We start from the raw sequence: 20,991 nt of genomic DNA, 5'->3' as shown, positions 1-20,991 counted from the left end.
ATGCTCAAATAAATTTGTTAGTCTCTAAGGTGCCACAAGTACTCCTTTTCTTTCTGTTCTGAGTTTGATTTAAAAAAAAAAATCCAGGTTTTGCTATAAATTTCCAGTAGCCTAGTCCTGTTTCTCTCCTGAGAACTCCATGTAGCACAATTACAGTCTTTGAGCTCATAGGCAAGAACCCTACAATGGTTAACATAAGAGTATTGTACATCTGCAGCAATGAGCAGAGAAAACATAAAAGATACTTAATCAGCCAGAAGAGGCAAAAGAACAAGCAGCTCCTACTTACAACATGGCTACTTTAGAACTACAGCTTCTTCTTATGATGCTCTATGGCAAAGCAGATTCATCTACTGAGTCTATAACCACCACCTACTATATTCTTCATTCATTCATGCCACTACTCTCTTACCCTATTCTAGGTACTTTAAAAATGTGGTAGAGCTTTTTTAATGTTACCCCACTTTCCTGATACTTTCACTAAGCCCTTCATAGTATAGTCTGTCACCTTACATCACCTAAACCAGTGGTTCTCAGCCAATTTACCATTGTGGGCCACATATGCAGGTCTCTATTTGTTATGTGGGACTCATCCACACCACGCAAACACACTCTACATGTATGGTCCTGAGGATATCACATGGGCAGCAGCTTTGTGCTAATTGGGCTGCAAGTGGTCCGTGGGTTGAGAACCACTGATTTAAACTCTTCATAAAGAGCCTCTCTTTACTGGAACACTCATCACTCTCTCATTTCAGGTGATCAATGTTTCTTTAACCTTACATGTGTAACAAAGCCCATCTTTGTGTCTATTCAATACATATAAATAATTATTCAAACCAGAGCAACCAGTTGGCAATCTAAATAGGACTACTTCACTGATCCTTTTGTAACTTTGGAATAGCACATTATCCTCTATTTTGGGGCATACTTCACAGAATGTTCTTCCTCTTTTCTCCTTGGTCCAAAAATTCTGGCCACTCCTTTTAAGTCCTTTATGAATTAAACTTTTAAATTCCTACTTACTGAAAGGAATCTTTATACCAATTTCTCCATTTTAAAACTTTTTTTGCTTCCTCATCTACCATTTCATTGCCACATATCCCAACATGTGCTGGAGTCCATGCTATTACTATGTTCACACCCAACCATACTAACTTGCTGTCAAAAACATTATTTCCTTTATGAAATCTCTCCTTTTTGAGGTAGAGCTATGGCTGCTTGGTTCTGCCAAATTTAAAGAGCCAACAATCAGAAGGGCATTCTCAGTAAAACATTCTAAAAGAGGACAACCCAACACTAGAGGAAATTAGTAAAGAGCAGGAATTTGCCAAAGCATTGGTGACAGCTGCAGCTATAATAGTTAAGGTATGTTACAAGTGAACATGCCTTTGTTTATTAAAAGTAGAGGGAGCATCTGCTTGTACATTGTTGTAACTGTAGGGTGCACTGTTCCGATTTGGTGTCTAGCAGTCCCTACTCCGGATGATGCAATCAGCCTGTGTCACCAACTATGAAGGGCTAGGAGAAACAGCCCAATGGTTTTCCTACTGGGACTCTATCACAAAGCTGTTTACTGTTTGTGTGTGTTTGGAAGATAGCACTTGCTTATGGCTCTTTCTCTGGTCCTATTGTCAAAATTACCTCAGGGGAGTGTAAAGCAGATTGCCTATGGCTCCTCCACACCAGCACTCCTAGTTACCCCATGTACTGGATGAAAAAAAAAAAGTGGCCCAGTTTAATGATGAATCTCACTAACTACAGTGACTTCCAACCCTCCAGATTGTTTAACCAATGGTGTCACACGATCAGCTGCTGCTCCATTGCTCTGAATAGTGCTGTTTATGCCAGCAGTGACTCTGGTATGGAGTTATGAGAACCTTGGTGGCTGAATGCAGCTGAGGCAAACCCTGCAAATAAGCTGCTCTGCCCTTCCCAGCAGACTTATAGGAAACATCTGTAGACTTTAGAAAAGCTGCCTACAGTTGCAGTTTCCTGTTTCAAAGAAAATGGTCATTGTAATTAAAATAAATGATACAAGTTCTATTTAAATGTATCCTCTGATAAAGTCATTCTCCCTGTTCTTGAGGCCTCTTTCCACTAGTAAGGTAGATGAACTGGCTAATGCTACATGGTGTCAGACTTGCTGTGGCAGATGCAAGCTTAGAAATAGACACCTTTCTGTGCAAGTTCTATCTTTCGGTTAGATTTCTTGTTCCACAAGAGTAAATGTGACTGAAATCTAAGCTTAATTATTTAGGAGAGACAGTTTAGTGACTCAGTGTTGGCCTTAGGGCCTCTTGAAATAGTGGTATGGGTCACAAAGTGGAAGAGACAAAGACACCTATCTGCCCTTGTAGAGCTCTGTAATCTGGTATCCTAACTTCAATACAATTAGGACTGAAAAGGGTCTTATACAGGTAGGGTATGTCAGCTACCCAGTAGTTTCTGGCTGGTGCTTAAACTTTTGAGACTAGATTAATAGTGGATTTCTGTGCTTTTCTTCACCCCATGGTATGCAAGTCAAAGGAGCATATGGCCTGTGCTGCCTAAACAATGTCTTTGGAAATTAGCAAAACTAGAAAAGAAAGCTGTGAAAAATACAAGATGGAAACAAATTGTTTTCATTAGAAATAATGATACTTAGCATTTGCATAGTGCCTACATAATCAAAGCACTATGCATATGAATACTCACAACATCCTCATAAGGCATGTGAGTAATACTACCTCACTTTTACAGATTGAGAAGCTGATGGACAAAGGTAAACAACTTGTCCACATCCACACTAAGTCACCACTTGTCACAAACCCATGCCTAGACCAGCCTAGCATTTGCACAGGATTATTTAGTTCCTAGTGAATTATTGGTTACTCCTTGTCTCAGTGTTCATCTTTCCTTAAGGGGGATTCATTATTTTGGGTAAATGGTCTTGACTGAAATGGATTGCTTTTTTCATTTGAAAACTGTAGTATATAGTCTTAAATATGCACATACTACAGTATATTTGTTAGAGGACAGTCAACATCCTGTCTTGGAAAAGTGCAAACCCTTTGTGTCCCCAATTACTGTTTATTATATCTGGCTATATGTATAGTATGCACTTCCTGTGACAGGAGCCTTGTCTAGCGTAGCCTGCATACTGTCTTTGGGGAAAGGAAATGACCTTGGGAAGGTACATATTGTGGGTACTGGGACTGGTGGTCTAGGCTCACTCAGAACTAAAGGCTTGCCCTCTCAGCTAAAGGGGAGGAATCATTGAAGGCCTTAGGAAAGTAGTGGAAGGTTCAGGCACTATCCTTCTGCACTGCCTTCATTCAGGGCCCAACACTGCTGCCCACAGGTGCAGAACAAGCAGAAGTTCCCCTTCAGTATTGAGACATCACCAGGGGAGCTCCTCTCAGGCAACAGGAAAGTGGCTGTGAACAAAGTTCATATTTGGCTGAAACTGGTCGCACAGGGACATAGAAATATCAGTAGTGAGAAGGTACAAACTCACAGTCTGTATGTCCACACGTAGACTGTACCTGACAGTTAAACTGACTACTTTCAGTGATGCCCTCTTGCAGTGGGCTCCACCTTCCTCCCTCCTGCCCCTTCTCTCTTTCTCCTTCTTGGTGGAGAAGGGTTTTTAAATTTCTTCAGTCTGCAGTACTGCCACCCCCCAGAGTTTAGAAAAGGAACCTAAAGTTTAAAAAAATCTCATTTTTTGAACTTTTTGTGTGCACTGGGGGTCACATTTTCAAGCTTTTCTCTGCAACCATGAGGGATAGAAACTTACTTTTTCTTTTTAAATGAAAGCTGAGATAATCTAGAAGCTGAGGCACTAAGGAAAGAAGGAAAGGGGAAAAAGGGGGGGGGAGGGGGATGACCTAAAAACAAATATTACAAGATTCATGAGTTGGTATCAGCTAAAGTAGAAGGGCCCAGATCTTCACAGATATTTAGGCTTCTAACTTCCATTGATTTCAGTGGAAGTTAGCAGCCTAAATACCTTTGAGAATTTGGGCCAAACTGGTATATTCCAGCCCCTTATTTTGTAATGGAACTTCATGTCTGACAGAAAGGAGAAAGGAAATGACTGAGTTTCTTTGGCATTGGGATCCCAGGAGCTCCCTCATATTGGAACAATATGGAATGGCAAAGGCCTAGTAGTTGAATAAGGAGCCACTCCCTACCCACATATCCACTCTCGAAAGTGAAAGAGCCCCCAGTACTTTGAGGACCACTGAAGGAACTTTCATAATGAAGACACACTAGATTAAAGTGACCATATGTCCTGTTTTTATGTGGTCCTAGGAACTTAATTTTGGACATTTGAAGTGTCTTGGCTTTTCACTTTATTAATCAAAACATTTTGTTTTTAGAATTACATAATAAGTAGAATTGCTTTATTTACCAGGAACAAACAAACAATCTAATGAAATGAGTGTTCAGTGTGATGAACAGTGTGGAGTAAAGAGAAGCCAAAGGAACAGGGACACTGACAAAACTCTTTGCCTGTTCCAAGCGACTGTTAGTGGCACTTGTTCAGGGCTTTGTGATAAAAATCATTGAGAATGCGATTGAGAGTGTGTCAGAGGGGGGAGAAATACTCCATTCCTCTGAGAAATAAGCATGTGTTGCTATCAGTGCTTAATTTGTAATGAAAGAGGTGCCGGGGCTCAAGCAATTTTTTTACATTCATGACTGACGCATCAAGGCCAGAAATTCTGGGGCTATGAACTGCCAAACCTAGAGGTGCCGAGGCTCAGCCCTGGCAAGCCCTGGCACAAATTAAGCACTGGTTGCTATTAAGTTAAAAGTTGGCAGTAGTGAAACCAGAACACTTTAAAATAAATCTTAGTTTTTGATATTGAAAATAAGAATCTTAAACTAGATGAAAATGCCATGGTTGAGAGGTAGCTCAGGGCTTCTTTTACTGGGAAGTCAAACTGAGGGAAAGGGGCATCCATAATTCTGGCAGCTAAATTCCTGTATTATATGAGACTCAGTGCATCACCTTACCAGTAACTTTCCTGAACAATTAAAGAGCCAGGATCCCTTTCCAAAAGCACCACACTTGATTGTTCCTGGTCCCCAGGACTTTCAAACTCAAGCTTCTTCTCCTGAGTGTGGAAGCAGTAGTTAGCAATTATTAAAGTCATCCTGTAACCACAGTTCAGGAAGACCTCTTCTTCCCGACATACAAACCGTACTCTCATATTGGTTTGCTTATCCCTGGCAGATGTAACTCAAAGGCACAGGACTGGCTCTAGACACAAGCACACAAAAAACTTCTGTAGATACTTAAGCACACACTTTATGTGGTTTGGGGACAAGAAAGAATTTGATCCTCTCTGAAGGGGGCCTTGAAGCTAGCAGGCTACTGAGGTTTCTGAGGTCATGTGAAGCTTGAGGAATCTAGAGATACTCATGTTTTTGGGATAGCCTGCCTCATCCTCTTCTTGAGACACAAAGACTGATCCTGCCTCTAATGTAGCAATGCTGGCAGCTTTTATCTGCAGCTGACAACAGCTGTTACAAAGATTATGGCCAGATTGAGATGGTCCCTATTGCTTCATCTCCATGAAGTTCTTGGAACCATTAACAGGAAACTCTATTGGTGGTATATGGGGTTTGTCGTTGGTGTCCATTCTGTTAACACTTTCCCCAAGGTGCATCAGGGCAAGATGGCAGTGCTCAATGAGAAGGGCATTAATAACCACTCTACTAAGACATTGCCCATTTAACTAATGCAGTTTGAATCACAACCACCCCACCTCCCACTCCTGAGTTTTCCATCTTATCTCTTCCCATGTACAGGGTCCTGTTTGGCTACCAAACTTGTTTGTTTAACTGATATAAGATTTGACTGCTTTGGTCTGGGAAATATACACAACTTGTCAGCTTTCACCCAAATGAATTAGTGTCTCTTCATACGCACTCCCCAAGTCTTGTTCCTCTGTTTGTTAATCCCTTGTCCTTCTGTAGAAGTCAGATACCTCCTGCTCCTGGAAACAACTGTCAGAATCACTTACCCATCCACAATGTGTGCGTGTAGGGAGAGAATAATACAGTCTGGGATAATTTAAATTAATCTGCTGCACTTCGATAGCTTTTGTCTAATGATCTCAAAGTATTGCAAACACTATTTGAGGCTGACAACTCCCCACATATGTGAGGAAGTAAGCACTATGTCTGTTTTAGAGCCAACTAAACCAAGGCACACAAGGTAAGTAAATTTGCCAAGGACAACTTGGATGTGTGCTTGTAAGTGAGTTGGTAGTCAGGAATAAAACCAAAGAGCCTTGGGTCTCTGTGTATACCATTAGACCACATTCCCTCTGTAAACAAAGTAGCTTTCTTCTGATGAATTTTTTCCCCCAAAAAGGGTAAAATATAATTATTAATGTTATCTAAAGAGTAATACTTTAAACCATTCTAGCAGGAATTATAGCTGTAGGAACAATTCTGGGCTAAATTCTGCTTTTGCTTACACAAACATAAATCCCTTCATTGAAGGGAATGAAGACCACTGATGTAACTGAACGCAGAACTTGGCCTAAGCAGTGTACAACAACTTCATTTTGAGAAATGTCTTTCAAACAAACAGTGTCCTCATATACATTGCAAAGTTCAGTAATTTCTCTGTCCCTCAGGTAGAGGCAATGGAGAAATTGCTATTAGGGGAGGTTTGTAATTAACTGGGTGTTTCAGGTGGATGAAACACAGAAAGGCTGCTTCAGATGAGTGGAGCTGCATAGTACTCAGCTCTCACACCAACAGTTACATAGCTGAGTGAAGAGACTGATAGTAGACAAGAAGAGGAAGCAGAGACTGGAGTAGAGAGAACTCATTTCTGAAACTAATTCTATTGTTGTAGCTTCCAAGATATAGTCAGTGCTTACCGAGGATCGCTCATAGGAATAGATAGTCTGCACAGGAAGAGCTTAAGAGGACATACAAAGACAAAGGGTGGGGGAAAGGATATAGCCTAGTGGCAAAGTGACGGTATGCATGTAATTTATTAATTAGCTTTAAGTGTCAATGTTAAGCTAAATCTATAGAGAGTTTTTAAAACAAGGACAGACTTTTTGAAATACCTTCAAACAGCTCCAGGGAGCTGATAGCAGAGCTAAGGATCTGGCTGCTAGTGACTGATTTTCAGAGGACGCAGACACCTACAACTCCCACTGACTTCGACTGGAGTTCTGGGTTCTCAGGACTTCTGCAATCAGGTCCTACACTAGTTGTGTCAAATTGGGTACCCAAAATTAGTGGTCACTCTTCAGAATGTGGGCCTAAACACTTTAAACTTACTCTGGGGCACGTCTAATGATGCATCGGGGGCTCAATAATCTTCCTATGCAAACAAGTCCAACAATGACCGAGTGAAATGTGGTCTGAGGAGAATAGTAGGAGCCAGCAACTCCTGAGTTCTAATCCAGCCTCTGACACTGATTCCCTCTGTAGCCTTGAGAAAGTCACTTATCCTTTCTTTCTCAGTTAACCCACCTATAAAATAATTCATTCTCACAATCCACCTCTAAGGTAGAAATTAATGTTCTTAAAATGCTTTGAAATGTATTATAACTAAACAGTTGCAGTACTTTCCTAGTGGGTAGTTTAAACCATAAAATTTCCCTTGGATGACAGAAAGGCCAAGTACTGAATGGGGACTAAAATTTCCTCTCCCCAGAAACAGGATCTCCAGGTAAAAGTTGAAGCACTGGGGAGCCATGGTGCAGGGGCATCTTATGCTATCACTGCCTAAGCTATGCATATTTAGAGGGGAATATGGAGAACATTAGTCTCCAGGGCTATCAAGACAGCACTCTTCACCTGCACAAAATTAATTTAAAAATTATGTGTGAAAGAAAAGTAGTGAAAAAATTATACTTGGGCTTCTAGAGAGCATAAGAAACAATTTTAAGTTGCACAGAGGGGGTGGAGTAAATGCAGTAAGGTAGGAGTCTAGATGATTGCATTACTTATTGGGTTTTCTTTCTCATGAGCTACTTGATGAAAAGGTGTTCCTAAAGGCTTCAATCTTACCTTGTGGGAATCTACAGACTAAAACCAGATTGCTTGACTAGCAAAGATGCTACAAATTATGCTCCAAATCTCCTAAAAAGGAACAGGAAGTATGCATCTGGGAAGAGCCCTCTTGGTTAATTTGGCTTCAGGTCACTTGTGCTAGCTATATATCAAGCCCATATTTTTTATGTCAAATGGGGTAGACATCCCTAGCAATCTAGAGGACACTAAGGCCTTAGATTGATAATGGAGAAGAGGTGCAAGGTATTTAAGCTTTTTGGGACAGGGACTGCTTTTTTGTTCTGTGTTTGTACAGCACTTAGCACAATGGGGTCTTGGTCCATGACTGGGGCTCTTAGGAGCTACAGTAATACAAATAATAAATATTAATAATACTTTTTGTAAGCACCTAGAGTATAATAAGGTTATAAGGAATAGCCAGCATGGATTTGTCAAGAGTAACTCTTGCCTAACCAGCCTAATTTCCTTCTTTGACAAGGTTACTGGCCTAGTGGATGGGGGAAAGCTTAGATGTGATTTATCTTGATTTTAGTAAGGCTTTTGACACAGTCCCACGTGACAATCTCATAAGCAAACTCGGGAAATGTGGTCCAGAGAAAATTACTATAAGGTGGTTCCACTGTCACATTCCGAGGTGCAATCCAGACCAGTGACAGGTTGCGTCACCACCTGCCCTGAAGCCTAGGGAGCCTCACAATGCTTTGCTGCAGTAGCTTCCAATTTGGGCTGCTCACAAACAGCCAAACACCATTCAGGTCACACCCTGAGTGTCTGTATATAGCGACAGCCCTGGTCCAGCAACCTGTCAGCAATACACCAGCCACTCTCTGGCTTCCAGCAGCCTAGTTTACTACTAGCAGGGTTACCTGAATGTACTCACAATCCCACATATTCCCCCAAATGTGTGTTCTGTACTGTCTAGTCCTATCCTAGACAGTTCAGATATTATAGGTCCGTTGCCCCGTTAAAGGGTCAATATCCAGCAGCCTGCTACTTTAAATAGCGTTACCAAAAAACTCAGTTTAAACACAGCACTGGATTAGTTTGGATTAAAAATAAAACACATTTAACTACAAAGAGAGATTTTAAGTGAATACAGGTACAAGGCATTAAAGTCAGAAATGGTTACAACAGAAATAAAGATAAAATGCTTTCTAGCAGCCAAAACTTAAACTAGATTTGGTTCAAAGTAAAATCTTTACCACATGCGCCCAGCAACATTGCTAACCAAATTTTCATGTCAGGGTCCCTCCCAAAGTCAAAAGGTTGGTTCCTTTGGTTTCTTAGGTGAAAAAAGAGATCGATCCTGAGGTAGTTTTGCCCCTCGATTTTATAGTCCAGTCACCCTTTGAAATGCATTTCCCTGAGGGTTATCCCTAAATAAAGTTCCTTCCCACTGTGAGAATTGAGACATGGAGTCTCGTGATGCAAGAAGTTGCATGTCATTTGCTAAAATGCAGATCCAGCTGTTCTTGGACTCTCCCCTTTGTTGCCAAAGAATGGTTGCTTAACAGGTGAGTGCCAGTCAACTTTGATGACACCTGGCTAGAGGCGTTAGCTTGTCCTTTGTCTTTGAGGAAAAGGTTTATGCCATTCCCAGACTTGTCTGGTAAACACATCAATCATAATTTCAGCATATGTACGTAATCTTACATACGATGTTGCTACACACATTTAACCGTGATATTATTGGCCAATGAGTTATTAGTTTTCAAATGATACCTCACAAGGCAAATTTTGTACAAAGATTATTACAATCATGAGTAGGGTGTGAATAAAGGGATGCATTTCATCACAATGGGTGCACAACTGGGTGAACTATTGTACTCAAAAAGTAGTTATCAGTAGTTCACTGTCAAACTGGGAGGGACGTATCTAGTGGGTTTCTGCAGGGGTCAGTCCTGGGTCTGGTATTATTCAATACTTTCATTAATGACTAGATAATGGAGTAGAGAGTATGTTTATAAAACTTGAAGATGACACCAAGATGGAAGGTGTTTCAAGCACTTTGGAGGACAGGATTAGAATTCAAAGTGTCCTTGACAAATTGGAGAATTGGTCTGAATTCAACAAGATGAAATTAAATAAAGACAAGTGCAAAGTACTTCACTTAAGAAGGAAAAATCAAAGGCACAACTACAAAATGGGGGATAACTGACTAGATGATAGTGCTGCTGAAAAGGATGTATGGGTTATAGTGGATCACAAATGGAATATGAGTCAACAAAATGTGATGCAGCTGACAAAAAGGCGAATATGATTCTGGGGTGTATTAACAGCAGTGTCATATGTAAGACACAGGAGGCAACTGTACGGCTCTACTCAGCACTAGTGAAGCCTCAGCTGGAATACTGTGTTCAGTTCTGGGCATCACAGGAAAGATGTGGACAAACTGGAGAGAGTCCAGAGGAGAGCAACAAAAATGATCAAGTATTTAGAAAACCTGACCTATGAGGAATGGTTAAAAAAACCTGGGTATATTTAATTGAAAAGAAGGCTGGCGTGAGGGGTGACCTGATAACAGTTTTTGGATATGCTGAGGAGTGTTATAAAGAGGACTTTGATCAGTTGTTCTCCATGTCAACTGAAGAGAGGACAAGAAGGAATGGGCTTAATCTGCAGCAAGGCAAATATAGGTTAGATATTAGAAAAATCTTTCTAACTACAAGGGTAGTTAAACTCTGGATTAGGCTTCCAAGTGAGGATTGGGAATCCTCATCCTGTTTTTAAAAACTTCCAAGGTTGGACAGATACCTGTCAGGGATGGTCTAGGTTTATTTGTCCTGTCACAGCACAGGGAGGTGGACTAGATGACTTCTCAAAATCCCTTCCAGCCCTACATTTCTATGATTTCATGATACTTCAGCTCTGGTGTGGGACTGCACTAATGCTGCTATTTCCATTCTGTACTAGTGAAGGTTTTGTGTATTATCATGTGTTCTGGTACCTCCCACTCAGCTCTGTTCAGTGATGCAGGGGCCTTCTCACTTTTCTTCCTGTTTTTCTGAATGCTATTATAATTAAGTGAATAGCAAGAACTTGAGTGGAGGTTTGCACTGACAGTCCCTCTACCCGACAGGGGATAAACACTTTGTTCTTTACAGGGAGGGTCTTTATTACTCCGAGACCTGTTGGATTAGCCACTTATTCTTTTTTATTTTTTAAATGGAGTATAAAAAAACCAAACTATTAAATTGTGTGTTTCACAAGTCAAACAGACTAACAACAGCAAAGCTAAAGGTTTGAAATTCCAGGGAAATCTAGAACATAAACTCAAGGGGAAAAAAAATCATTTTCAACAAAGTAAACATGACATTCAGCCAAGAAGACATTTCAAGAGCTTGGTTACCTACAAAGACTGCTGTTATGGAAAGCAATTGGAAAAAGGAAGACAGAGTAATGATGGATCTTTTTGCATATGCAATAAAGAGTTCCCAGCCTTTTGCAAACTTTGTACATGTTTCTTTTCTGAGTTACGTTTCCTATAGGTGGGAGTTTCCAAGTCTTTAACAATCTGAGGGAGCAGGATGAAGTCATAGACACTGGTGATAAACTCATCTGACCTGCTAGGTCCTTTGAGGGCTGCTCCTACAAGCCAATCACGGGCAGAGCAGCCACTAACTTCACAGGGGCTCTTCCATCACCTGAGTAAATCTACTTCTTTGAGAGGTGGTAGATAGGTTGACAGAAGAATTCTGACCTAGCAGTGTCTACTCCAGGGTTTAGGTCATTTTAGCTACAGCACACAGGGCGTGAAGATTTTCACAGCCCTGAGCAATGTAGTTAAGCTGACCTCACTTGGTAGTGTACACTGGTCCATGGAAGCTTGCAGGATCAGACCTCTGCTCAGTGCTGTTGTTCCAACTCAATTCAAAAGAGCTCCTTACAGACTCTCTTTCCAGTGTTTTGTCTAATCTATTTTTAAATGTCCCAAGGGATGGGGCTTCCATTGCATTTGGATAACTGTTCCAAAACATAATAGATTTTGCTGCCAGAAAACATTGCTGCTATTAAGCCAACATCTTCCTTTTCTTAATTTCATGGCATTACTCCAAGGTATACCCCCTGGTTCAGTAAACTAAATTATTCCTTACCATAAGGTCTACACCCTTCAAATATAGTTAGATAGTTATCATTCTTGATTCTTATTACCTTTTACCATTTGGCCAAGTGACTTAACTCCATTCTCATAAGTCAATCTTTCTTGCCCTTTACATTTTGATGCTCTGCTGTGTACACCCTATGTTTTGTTTACATCTTCATGATGCGGAAGCTTCCAGAACTGAAAGCAGCAATCCAGTACACTTGTATAACTGTACTGATCAAGTACTGGTGTGCTCAGTCCTGTACAAATGTATAGATGTGTTTTCTCCCTTAAGAAGCCTAGTTCTGACACAGGTGAGGCCCCAGGTGATGGCATAGTTTGGAGAAAGTGAAGCAATTTTGGACTCTTGAAGAATCCTTCTAGTAACTGAAAGGTGTAAGGAGGGTAAGGAATTATTTAAAGTGTGTGACAAAGCTCCGACCTTGTCCCAGAGGGTCCCACACTTCCAGGCTGATTATACTAGCCTCAGAGACTCACTGTGACCTTCTACATAGCATTTCTTTCTCTAGGGGCAAGAGTCACAGTCTACTGAGCCATTTTCATCATAAACCAGCAAGGGAGGTGGGAAGAAGCAACCCTCCCTTGCACAGTCTCTGTTGCTTCACAGTCCCTGTGATTAATCAGGGAGAGTGGGTGGGAGGAAAGGGCGGGAACCCAGGCCCACCCTCTACTCCAGGTTCCAGCCCAGGGGACGCTAATAGCAGCAACCCTTGGTAGTTGACTTTGAAACAGGATGTGTACAATTCTCTGGGCCACTTCCCCGTAGCAGTCCCACACTTCCTCACCATCTACTTCACCCTTACCTCAGGGCCTCCTTCCTTGTGCCTGATAGGGTTTGTACTGTCCAGTTTCTCCAGCAGCATGGCTTCCTCCTACAGCTCCTGACATGCACATCCACCTGACCTAACTGCGAGGCTTTTAACTAGTTTCTGCCAGCCCCTGATTGGCTTCAGGTGTCCTAATCAACCTAGCTATCTCCACTGTTTTCTGGAAGGATCTTAATTGGCCCCAGGGGTCTTAATTGACCTGGAGCAACTACCATTTGCTTACCCTGGTAACAGGGATTTGTTTAGCCTGGGACTAATATATCTGTCTCCCGCTACTTTCCTATAGTCATCTGGCTTTGCCCTGTCACAAGTGGTACAGTGAGGACTAATGGGATGCAATTAAAACTCAAACTAACTATTAGAAACTTGTTAACAGTGAAGTCAAACAGCCTGTAAAATACTCTGCTAAAAAGAGTGATAGAAGCTTCTTTGCTTGAGTCATTTAAAACCAATCTGGACAGACGTGCTGGAGAACATGCTATAGGGAACAATCTTGCACTAGCCAGGTTGATAGGCAAATAGTTTTTTCTATCTCTGACTTTTATGATTCCATAGTGTGTTGATACACAGGCTAAAACCACTGAGAATTTTAAAACTAAAACAGTAGTACTATTGGGCAAAGATGAAATGATAAATAATTCTTTAAAAATAACTCAAGATATTAAAATGAAGCATAGAAAGAAAAATGATTTCTTATGATTCTGCATAGATCTAAAAAGCAGTTCATTGTCTATGAATTGCAGTAAGTTATAAATTTACTCTATACGTGGAGAAAATGTAGTTGCAATTTTGTCAGTAGGATTGTACTGGGTATTATGTTAGGCCCACTGGGACTGTCTTTATTCTTGTTTTGCAGTCCCTCTATGTGAATTATTCACTTTACAGTATGATCTGACTAAAGGAATGGGAATCAGGACTGTAACAAATCTATATCTCTGTGGATTGGGTACAACACACACTGATCAATGGGTTACATACACACAGTGTGAGGTATGGACAGACTTGTTTCTGAAGGCCACTAATGCCATACTTAAAAAAAAAAAACCCTAGTCTGCAGCTATATCAGTTTGTGCTGTGATCTTGTCAGATTGCACAAGTGACGTTAGATCTGGCTGGGTCTATGCTTGAAACTGAGATCTCCAGATTACACCTAGGTGCTGAAATGAGTGACAATGGTGATTCAAAATGTGGTATCCTTTTAATTGAGTCAGTGCAGAACCAATGCACCAGTATGGGGTTGGGGCCATGGTGCTACTGGAGGTGTTGTCTGAGATGAAATGTAGAACTGTAGTACTTTGTGGCATGCAAGATCTCATAACACTTTCATAACACTTTTCTCAGGTGTCCTAGCCAAATTTCAACATTGGTAATTATTCAATAATTCAATTGGAGATGGTATTGTTTTTTCACTTCACGCTCTAAACTATTTAATGTGGCTATGTTGTACTGAATAGCTTCCACATTACAGCAGTTGAGAGTCTTAGCCATTTCATAGTGTGGGGCCAGTGTGTGATCATCCACTGTGTTTAGAAAGCACTTTGCCCATCTAGATCACCTTTCATCCAAGGAAATCAAGGTACTAATATTAAACAAATTGTGTTGCAAAGGCAACTATGGTATTATCCCAAACAGCCCACATGTGGTGGCCAGCACAGCCATTGAGTTACCTTTTTCAACACCTGTTAGTCAATGACAAGGACAACTGGAGAATTGCTTGTAACAAGACATGCTGTGATCAAGAACCATAATGTTGCTACTTAAATAGCATTTTTGTTGCTACTTAGAACAATAGTTCTAAAACTGGAGACTACTGTCCAAAGGACAAGAACCACCATGGAATTACCTTGTGCAACATCACTGCACTTCCTTCCAATTGTAAAGACTGCCGTGAGGCTAAAGCTGGAGTAACCTCTTTCTTTGTTCAGTAGAGGACACCATAGTTATTTTATAGTATATTTACCAAAGGCCAAATTCTACTCAGTTATACCCATTAAATCCTTTCAGTGAAACTATATGCATGTAAGTGAAAAGAATTTGGTCCAGTTCTATTTAGTTGACAATATCAGGGAAGATAACCTTGTTGCAATTCCTGCTGGCAGTATCATTGCATCACTATGTTGCCCATGCTGGTGATAAGATTTTACAAAGATATAGGCTGGAATTGTTAATGTAAAAGCATTCCTTGGATGAGGCTCCTAGCTGGTGGATCAGTTGGATCCTGCACTGATTGACTTTGGAAGGCCTTGGACTAATAGCCGAGAGATGAGACTAATGGCTCAGTAATATATCCCAAGTGACTAAATAAAAATAGCCCTTTAAAAACAATATACGTGCTCCCTGTGGACCAAACTCCACCCTAGCTTAAGCAGGTAGTGTTCACATTGCAGTAAGTGGAAGTCTCCTGTCATCTCAGTGCTAAATGTGGTTGTCCTCAAGTCATATCTGCTGACTTGACAGACCAGAACAAGCTTTTATTCTGCAGAGCTAAGGCAGCGACGAGAGAGTGAGTGGGCCCTGTCAGTAGAACAGACACTTATGTTCTGTATACAGAGTCTTTATTATTGCTGGAGATCCCAGACTGAGTTTGCAGGGCTGGTAGTTCAAACCTCCTCCCTCACTGCCTCACACGCTCAACTGTTATTTGAATTGTGAAGCAAGGACACAGGATCACACACACACAAGTGCCTTCCCCCAACTGTCATTGGAATTGTGATGTGCACACACAGGATCATCCAGGGGAAAACATTTTTGCACTATTTGACAAAATTACAGACAGATGCCCTAGTTAGCTCTGATCCCATCACTTCCATGAGGAAGGGTCACAGGATTTCCTAGACCCACATGAACAGTATGTATAAAGCAAGCTGACTTTTCCCCTTCTCCACTCTCAAGACACACAGATGCCTCGAATGTGGTGGAGCTGATTTACTCACTTACTAAAGGAAGTGCATTATGTTGCTCAACTGCAACACTTCCAGCCTATTAAAAAGTGGTGATGGGCTGGGGAAGAGTGACTTGTCCAATCCTTGGCTCAGGAGGCTGATAGGGTTATACTGGGGCTGGTTGGAAAATAAGAATTCTGTCTTGTGAAAAATAAAACCCCTGAGGTTTCAAAAATTGCTTTAATTTCTCATCAGAATGAAAATGAGACTTTTAGGGTATGTCTACGCTTTGAGCCGAGGGTGTAATTCCCACCTCAAGGAGTCATACCTGTGCTAGCTCTAATGGAGCTAGTGCACTAAAATTAAATGTAGCCAGCAGAGGGTGAGTGGCAGGAGGAATTAGCCACCCTGGGTACATGCCTCATGTCTTGGATGAGAGTGTACTCAGGGTGCCAAGCCCCTCTTGCTGCTCATGCAGTGGCTATGCTCTATTTTTAGCATGCTAGCTCAATCAGAGCTAGCATGGGTATATCTTCTTGAGCTGGAAATTATATCCCCATGTTGAAGTGTAAACATGCCCTAAGAGAGTACCACCAGCCAGAATAACCAATAGCCTAGTGGTTAGAGCAATCATCTGAGATGTGGGAAACCCACATTCAAGTCCTTGCTCTGCCTGATGCCGAATAATTATTAGTAGGGACAGAATAACTGCTTCTGCAGCGGTGTTTGGGCTTGGGGAGAGGACTATAGCCCCCTGGATTTTTAGTATGATACAGTAATGGTAGACTAGAGCTCAGCGCTGTGCTCTGCCACAGTCGGTCTGAATGTCCTTTAAATAGGAAGGCAAGTCTGTTTGTATTCCCTTCAGGGGGAGCAGTTGTGTTGGACTCTTATGATGAGACTGACAGCTCATGTGGGAAGAAAGGGGAACAGAGGGCTGAGAGAATCTTCCTTCCACTCCTCTGCTTCTCCCCACTATCTCACCTATTGGGACCAGGGGACAGGCCAGCATGGGTTCTTGTGGCAGTGACAGAAGTAAGGAGTTGATATTGTTCTCACACTCAGTGCCCTGCCTGTATCTAGTGAGGACCCATAGCCCAGCAGCTCCTGCACATGCTTCCTGTGGAGGATGCCCCAAAGCAGAGAGAACACAGGCTGTGGGACATGGAACCCATTCAGTACATAGCCATAGAAACAACATGACCAAATGAGCTACCAAAGAAGCAGAGAACTGCTCTCCTCCCTGGCAAAATGAGAACCCATCAGGAGTCAGCTTCCTGGAGGGAGATAGGACTACAGACACCAAGAGGAGGAGAAATGAAGCCTACTGAAGGATACAAAGAAGGGAGAGGTAAATGTCCCCCCCAAAAAAGTGGTCAGCTGCATCCCTACTGTTCAGAGAAAATAAGAACCACCTCTCACCTTAGTCCAGAAAACAAACTGAAGCTCAGAGACTTGGATTGCTTCTGCCTACCTTATTTGTAACTTTCATGTGCCTCTGTGCTACCAGTCTCCAGCATAATGGTGGCAGGGAAAATGCCATAACAATAACCTACATAACCAGCCGCAGGAGGTAGTTCCACAAGAGGCCTAATCTCACAGGGTTTCCAGCTGAGTTTCATAAATCTCAGAGGCTCTTACGATTCCAAAATACATTTGAACTTGAGGCTGTTTATTCAGACCAAACTCCAAACCTTCTAAGGTAATTACAAACTAACAGGGCTACATGTTTCCCCTACTCCCAATTCTGTGGGTCCTGGGGAGAAAATATAGTGAATGTTCTTTTGAAGGAAGTTTGACTTTCAGTATTGCTAACCCCAAGTGTTTTACATTTAGTTCTTTTTTTTGCAGGCGGCAGGTAGAGCCTTTTAGGATTCACGTTTTCAAGCTTTGGTCTGCAGCCATGAAGGCTAGCAGCTTACTTTTTAAAAATGAAAGATGAAATTTTTAGGTTTAACCTGACTCAAGGAGCAAGAGCATTAAGAAAAACAAATATCATGAAACTCGCAATAAAATCATAGGAATTGGCAACCTTGGACTTTGCTATATTCTCCCTTACTTGGGGTGCTAACCCATCTTTGTTTGTAAAGCAGCTGACCTAACTAAATGCTCAGTGTGTTCCTGATGGCAGACTGGATTCTAAGATTCTAGCTACAAAACACAAAGAAAAACAGAAGCAGTAAAGCCACACAAGGCAAGTGAGCCCTAGCTATTTTTCTTCTAAAGGTTCTAGAGATCTGATGGAAATGAGAGGAGGTAGCCCATCTCATTCTGTAATGCTGGTAATCATCTGTCCCATTAGTGTGAGGAGCTTGCCAGTTATACCAGCTACAGAGCATATAGCTGCTCTGTACTCTACAACTGAAGCAAACAGCCTGGCAAAGGGGGAAATGACAGAACTTGTTCCTGTTGTACTGATGCATTAAGCATGGATCCTGCAGACAAAAGGCTGCATCTACGACTATATTCTGGCCCAGCTGTCTGTGAAATGCTCTAATGAGGGAGAAGCAGACCGAGAAGGGACCTGGGAATTCCTGAGTCTTTGATCCTACCTCTGCCACTGGCTTCATATGTGGCCTAAACCTCTGTATAATATTAATCTTCCTTAAAGAGGTTTGAGAGACTAAATTCATGATTTATAAAATGTTTTTGAAGATGAAAGGTGCTGTTAAATATAACAGCTAAAAAGATATGTGATGGTCTACAAATGTTTGAAACAAGTAAATGTGTAGGTAGGACAATAATTTATAGTGGTAAAAAGGAGATAGCTAGGAATAATGGAAAAAACCTAGAGAAGGAAAATCTTAGATTAAATCTGAGGAGGAACTTTTTGATAATGAGATCTAGTAGGCCCTGTGTGTCTCCCAAAGGAAGTGGAAGCCACATTTCTTGTGACTTTTAAAACACAACTGCATGAAACACTAGAAAATACATTGTCCCGTGCTGGTGGAGAATGGATTAGATACGACCTAATGTCTGCTCCCGCTCTAAGTATTATCTGACTATAAGCTATATGTGATTTCCTGCATAGTAAGTACTTTTTATGTTAGATTTTCTACTAGCCCCAGAATTTCATGAGTGTCTGGCTTTATAGCTTTATATATTTTCTGAAAAAAGAAAAGGAGTACTTGTGGCACCTCTTTTTGCGAATACAGACTAACACGGCTGCTACTCTGAAACCTATATTTTCTGAGTTTCCTAGCAGGCTGAGAATCACCCCTGGATAAGCTTTAGTCTGTTTCATTGGCTTATGAGACAAACAACAAAGCCCCTTCTCAGACAGAAGACATCACAGAATGCTGTACAACGAAAGACGATAAAACTAACTGTAACTTAAGGACAGTTAATGACCCAGGCTTGACTCTATCAAATCCACAACCCCGTAGGAATCCGTTTAATTTGTGACCCCTGTAACATGAGTTGGTGTGATCACTGCTTGATTCTGCTCCACACATTAACCTGGGTGACCACAGGTCTGACTGCTTTTGAGGACTTTCTACTGAAGGTGCCTTATCTTTAACCCGTGCCCTTAGGGCATCACAGCACACAGAGGGGCTGGTTTAGCAACTGGGAGTTATAAGAACTCTTTGCTCTTCTATGGCAACTTTCATCTAAGGCTCTCAAAGTGCTTTAAAAACTTGAGTGAATTCAGCCTCCTGCCATCCCTGGGAGCTAGGGAAGCACTATCACCCCCATTTTGCATTAATGGAAACTGAGGCACAGAGGGGAGAAGCACTGTGCCCAAGGTCATGCTGCAAGCCAGGGGCAGGATTTGGAATAAAACTCTGGCACACTGACCATATCTCTATACTCCCACCATCAGACCATGCTCCCTGCATTCCCTGGGGACAAGATCGGGGGTACAATGAAAAGTACATGAAATTCTTAATTATATGGTATGAATTTTTTTTTACATAAACAAGGTTTCCTATGTCTGCTGCTTCCTGAGTCAAAAATCTCTGATTTCGACAATGAAAGTGAGATTGCAAGATCCACAAGGGACAGAAGGAACATTGGGGTCTAAAATAAAGGACATTCCTGCAAAAGGGCAGCTAAGATGTATGTCTACAACTATCCCCATGAAGCCTGAAGTTTTAGCTCTATCGGTTAGTTCCTCTTCCTGTGCCCAATTTTATAACCGAGTGTTTGAATCATGCCTCAAAATTATGCGGGCCCTTGAAGGTTACTGCCTTCTCCAACTCAGGGGAAGAGGCTCAAAAATGAATGATACTCCACACTCCTCCCCCATATTCACATGATCTCTTCTCTCCTCCCCCCCCAACTTTAGAATAACTCTGTGCAAGAAGTTCCAAGAGGTATTGAGGGGGTCATTTACTGTTTCATACAGCAAATTGAAATTATTACCTGCTCCTAGTGGGAAAGTGCCATGTAAAGGTGGAGCTAATTCAATCTGAACTGCTGGGGCAAGTAAGTCAGCAAAGCAACACGCGGCTACTGAAATAAATTTTTTACCTCCATATCCTGCAAGTGAGGGGTGTCCTCAGGACAGTCGTTCTTCCCCACCCTTTCCCCCCTTAGCTGTGGAAAGTTTCTGCCCAGCCAGAGTGAGAACACACTGCTGAGGCACGTATAATATAATATCCAAGCCCCAGCTCAGCCTGAGAACTGACAGAGCCCAGTGAGCAGCCCTGCATTAGAGAACAAGGAAGGAGGGAGGGTGGTTGAGAGGAAGGGAGGGTGGGGAGTGGAGGGGGAGGCAAAGCAATCAGGGTTTAAATTTAGACACAAATCTAAACAGATACTGTCCTTCCCAGAGTGCAGGGCTCAAGAGAAAGCTAGCAGCAAACTCTGCTGCTCTGCCCAAAAATGGGGGCACTAAGTGTGTATTTCCTCTGTATCTCTCCCTTTCTTTCTTTTCTGTCCATATTCCCACCATAATTTTCTTCTTTTTTCTTTTCTTTCTTCTTCTTCTCCCTACATCTGCATTCTTTCCCTCCTCTGTTTGTCGTTGTTCTCCCTCTCTGGGTCTGTAGTCTTTTCCTTCTTGCTGTATTTGTGGTTCTATTCCTTTTGCTGCAGCGGTTCCTTCTGTCATTTTCTTCTCCTCTTTCAACTTCTGACCTTTTTAATCTGTAGCTGGGTGAGAAGATTTTAACTGACACTTGGGATGGGCATG

The 20,991-nt window shown here is 41.8% G+C and overlaps 1 protein-coding gene across 4 annotated transcripts in view; it reads right to left on the bottom strand.

Moving 5' to 3' along the window:
- RCSD1 (RCSD domain containing 1) overlaps positions 1-20,520 on the bottom strand; it is a 43,156-nt gene extending 22,636 nt beyond the window's left edge. Inside the window, exon 1 of one of the 4 annotated variants that reach the window (XM_038387939.2) lies at positions 20,328-20,520. In XM_038387939.2, the coding sequence (XP_038243867.1) occupies positions 20,328-20,333 (6 nt within the window). In that variant the 5' untranslated portion in view covers positions 20,334-20,520. Of the gene's footprint in view, positions 1-17,328; positions 17,377-20,327 lie in introns of those variants that run through there. The other 3 variants (XM_043510030.1, XM_043510019.1, XM_043510022.1) reach the window with 3 other exon arrangements.
- Positions 20,521-20,991: the final 471 nt, after the last annotated feature.

This window comes from Dermochelys coriacea, chromosome 1 (genome assembly GCF_009764565.3).
Source record: "Dermochelys coriacea isolate rDerCor1 chromosome 1, rDerCor1.pri.v4, whole genome shotgun sequence".
NCBI lineage: Eukaryota > Metazoa > Chordata > Testudines > Dermochelyidae > Dermochelys > Dermochelys coriacea.
The sequence above is the reverse complement of the archived record's forward strand: the minus strand, read 5'-3'. Positions and strand labels throughout refer to the sequence as shown.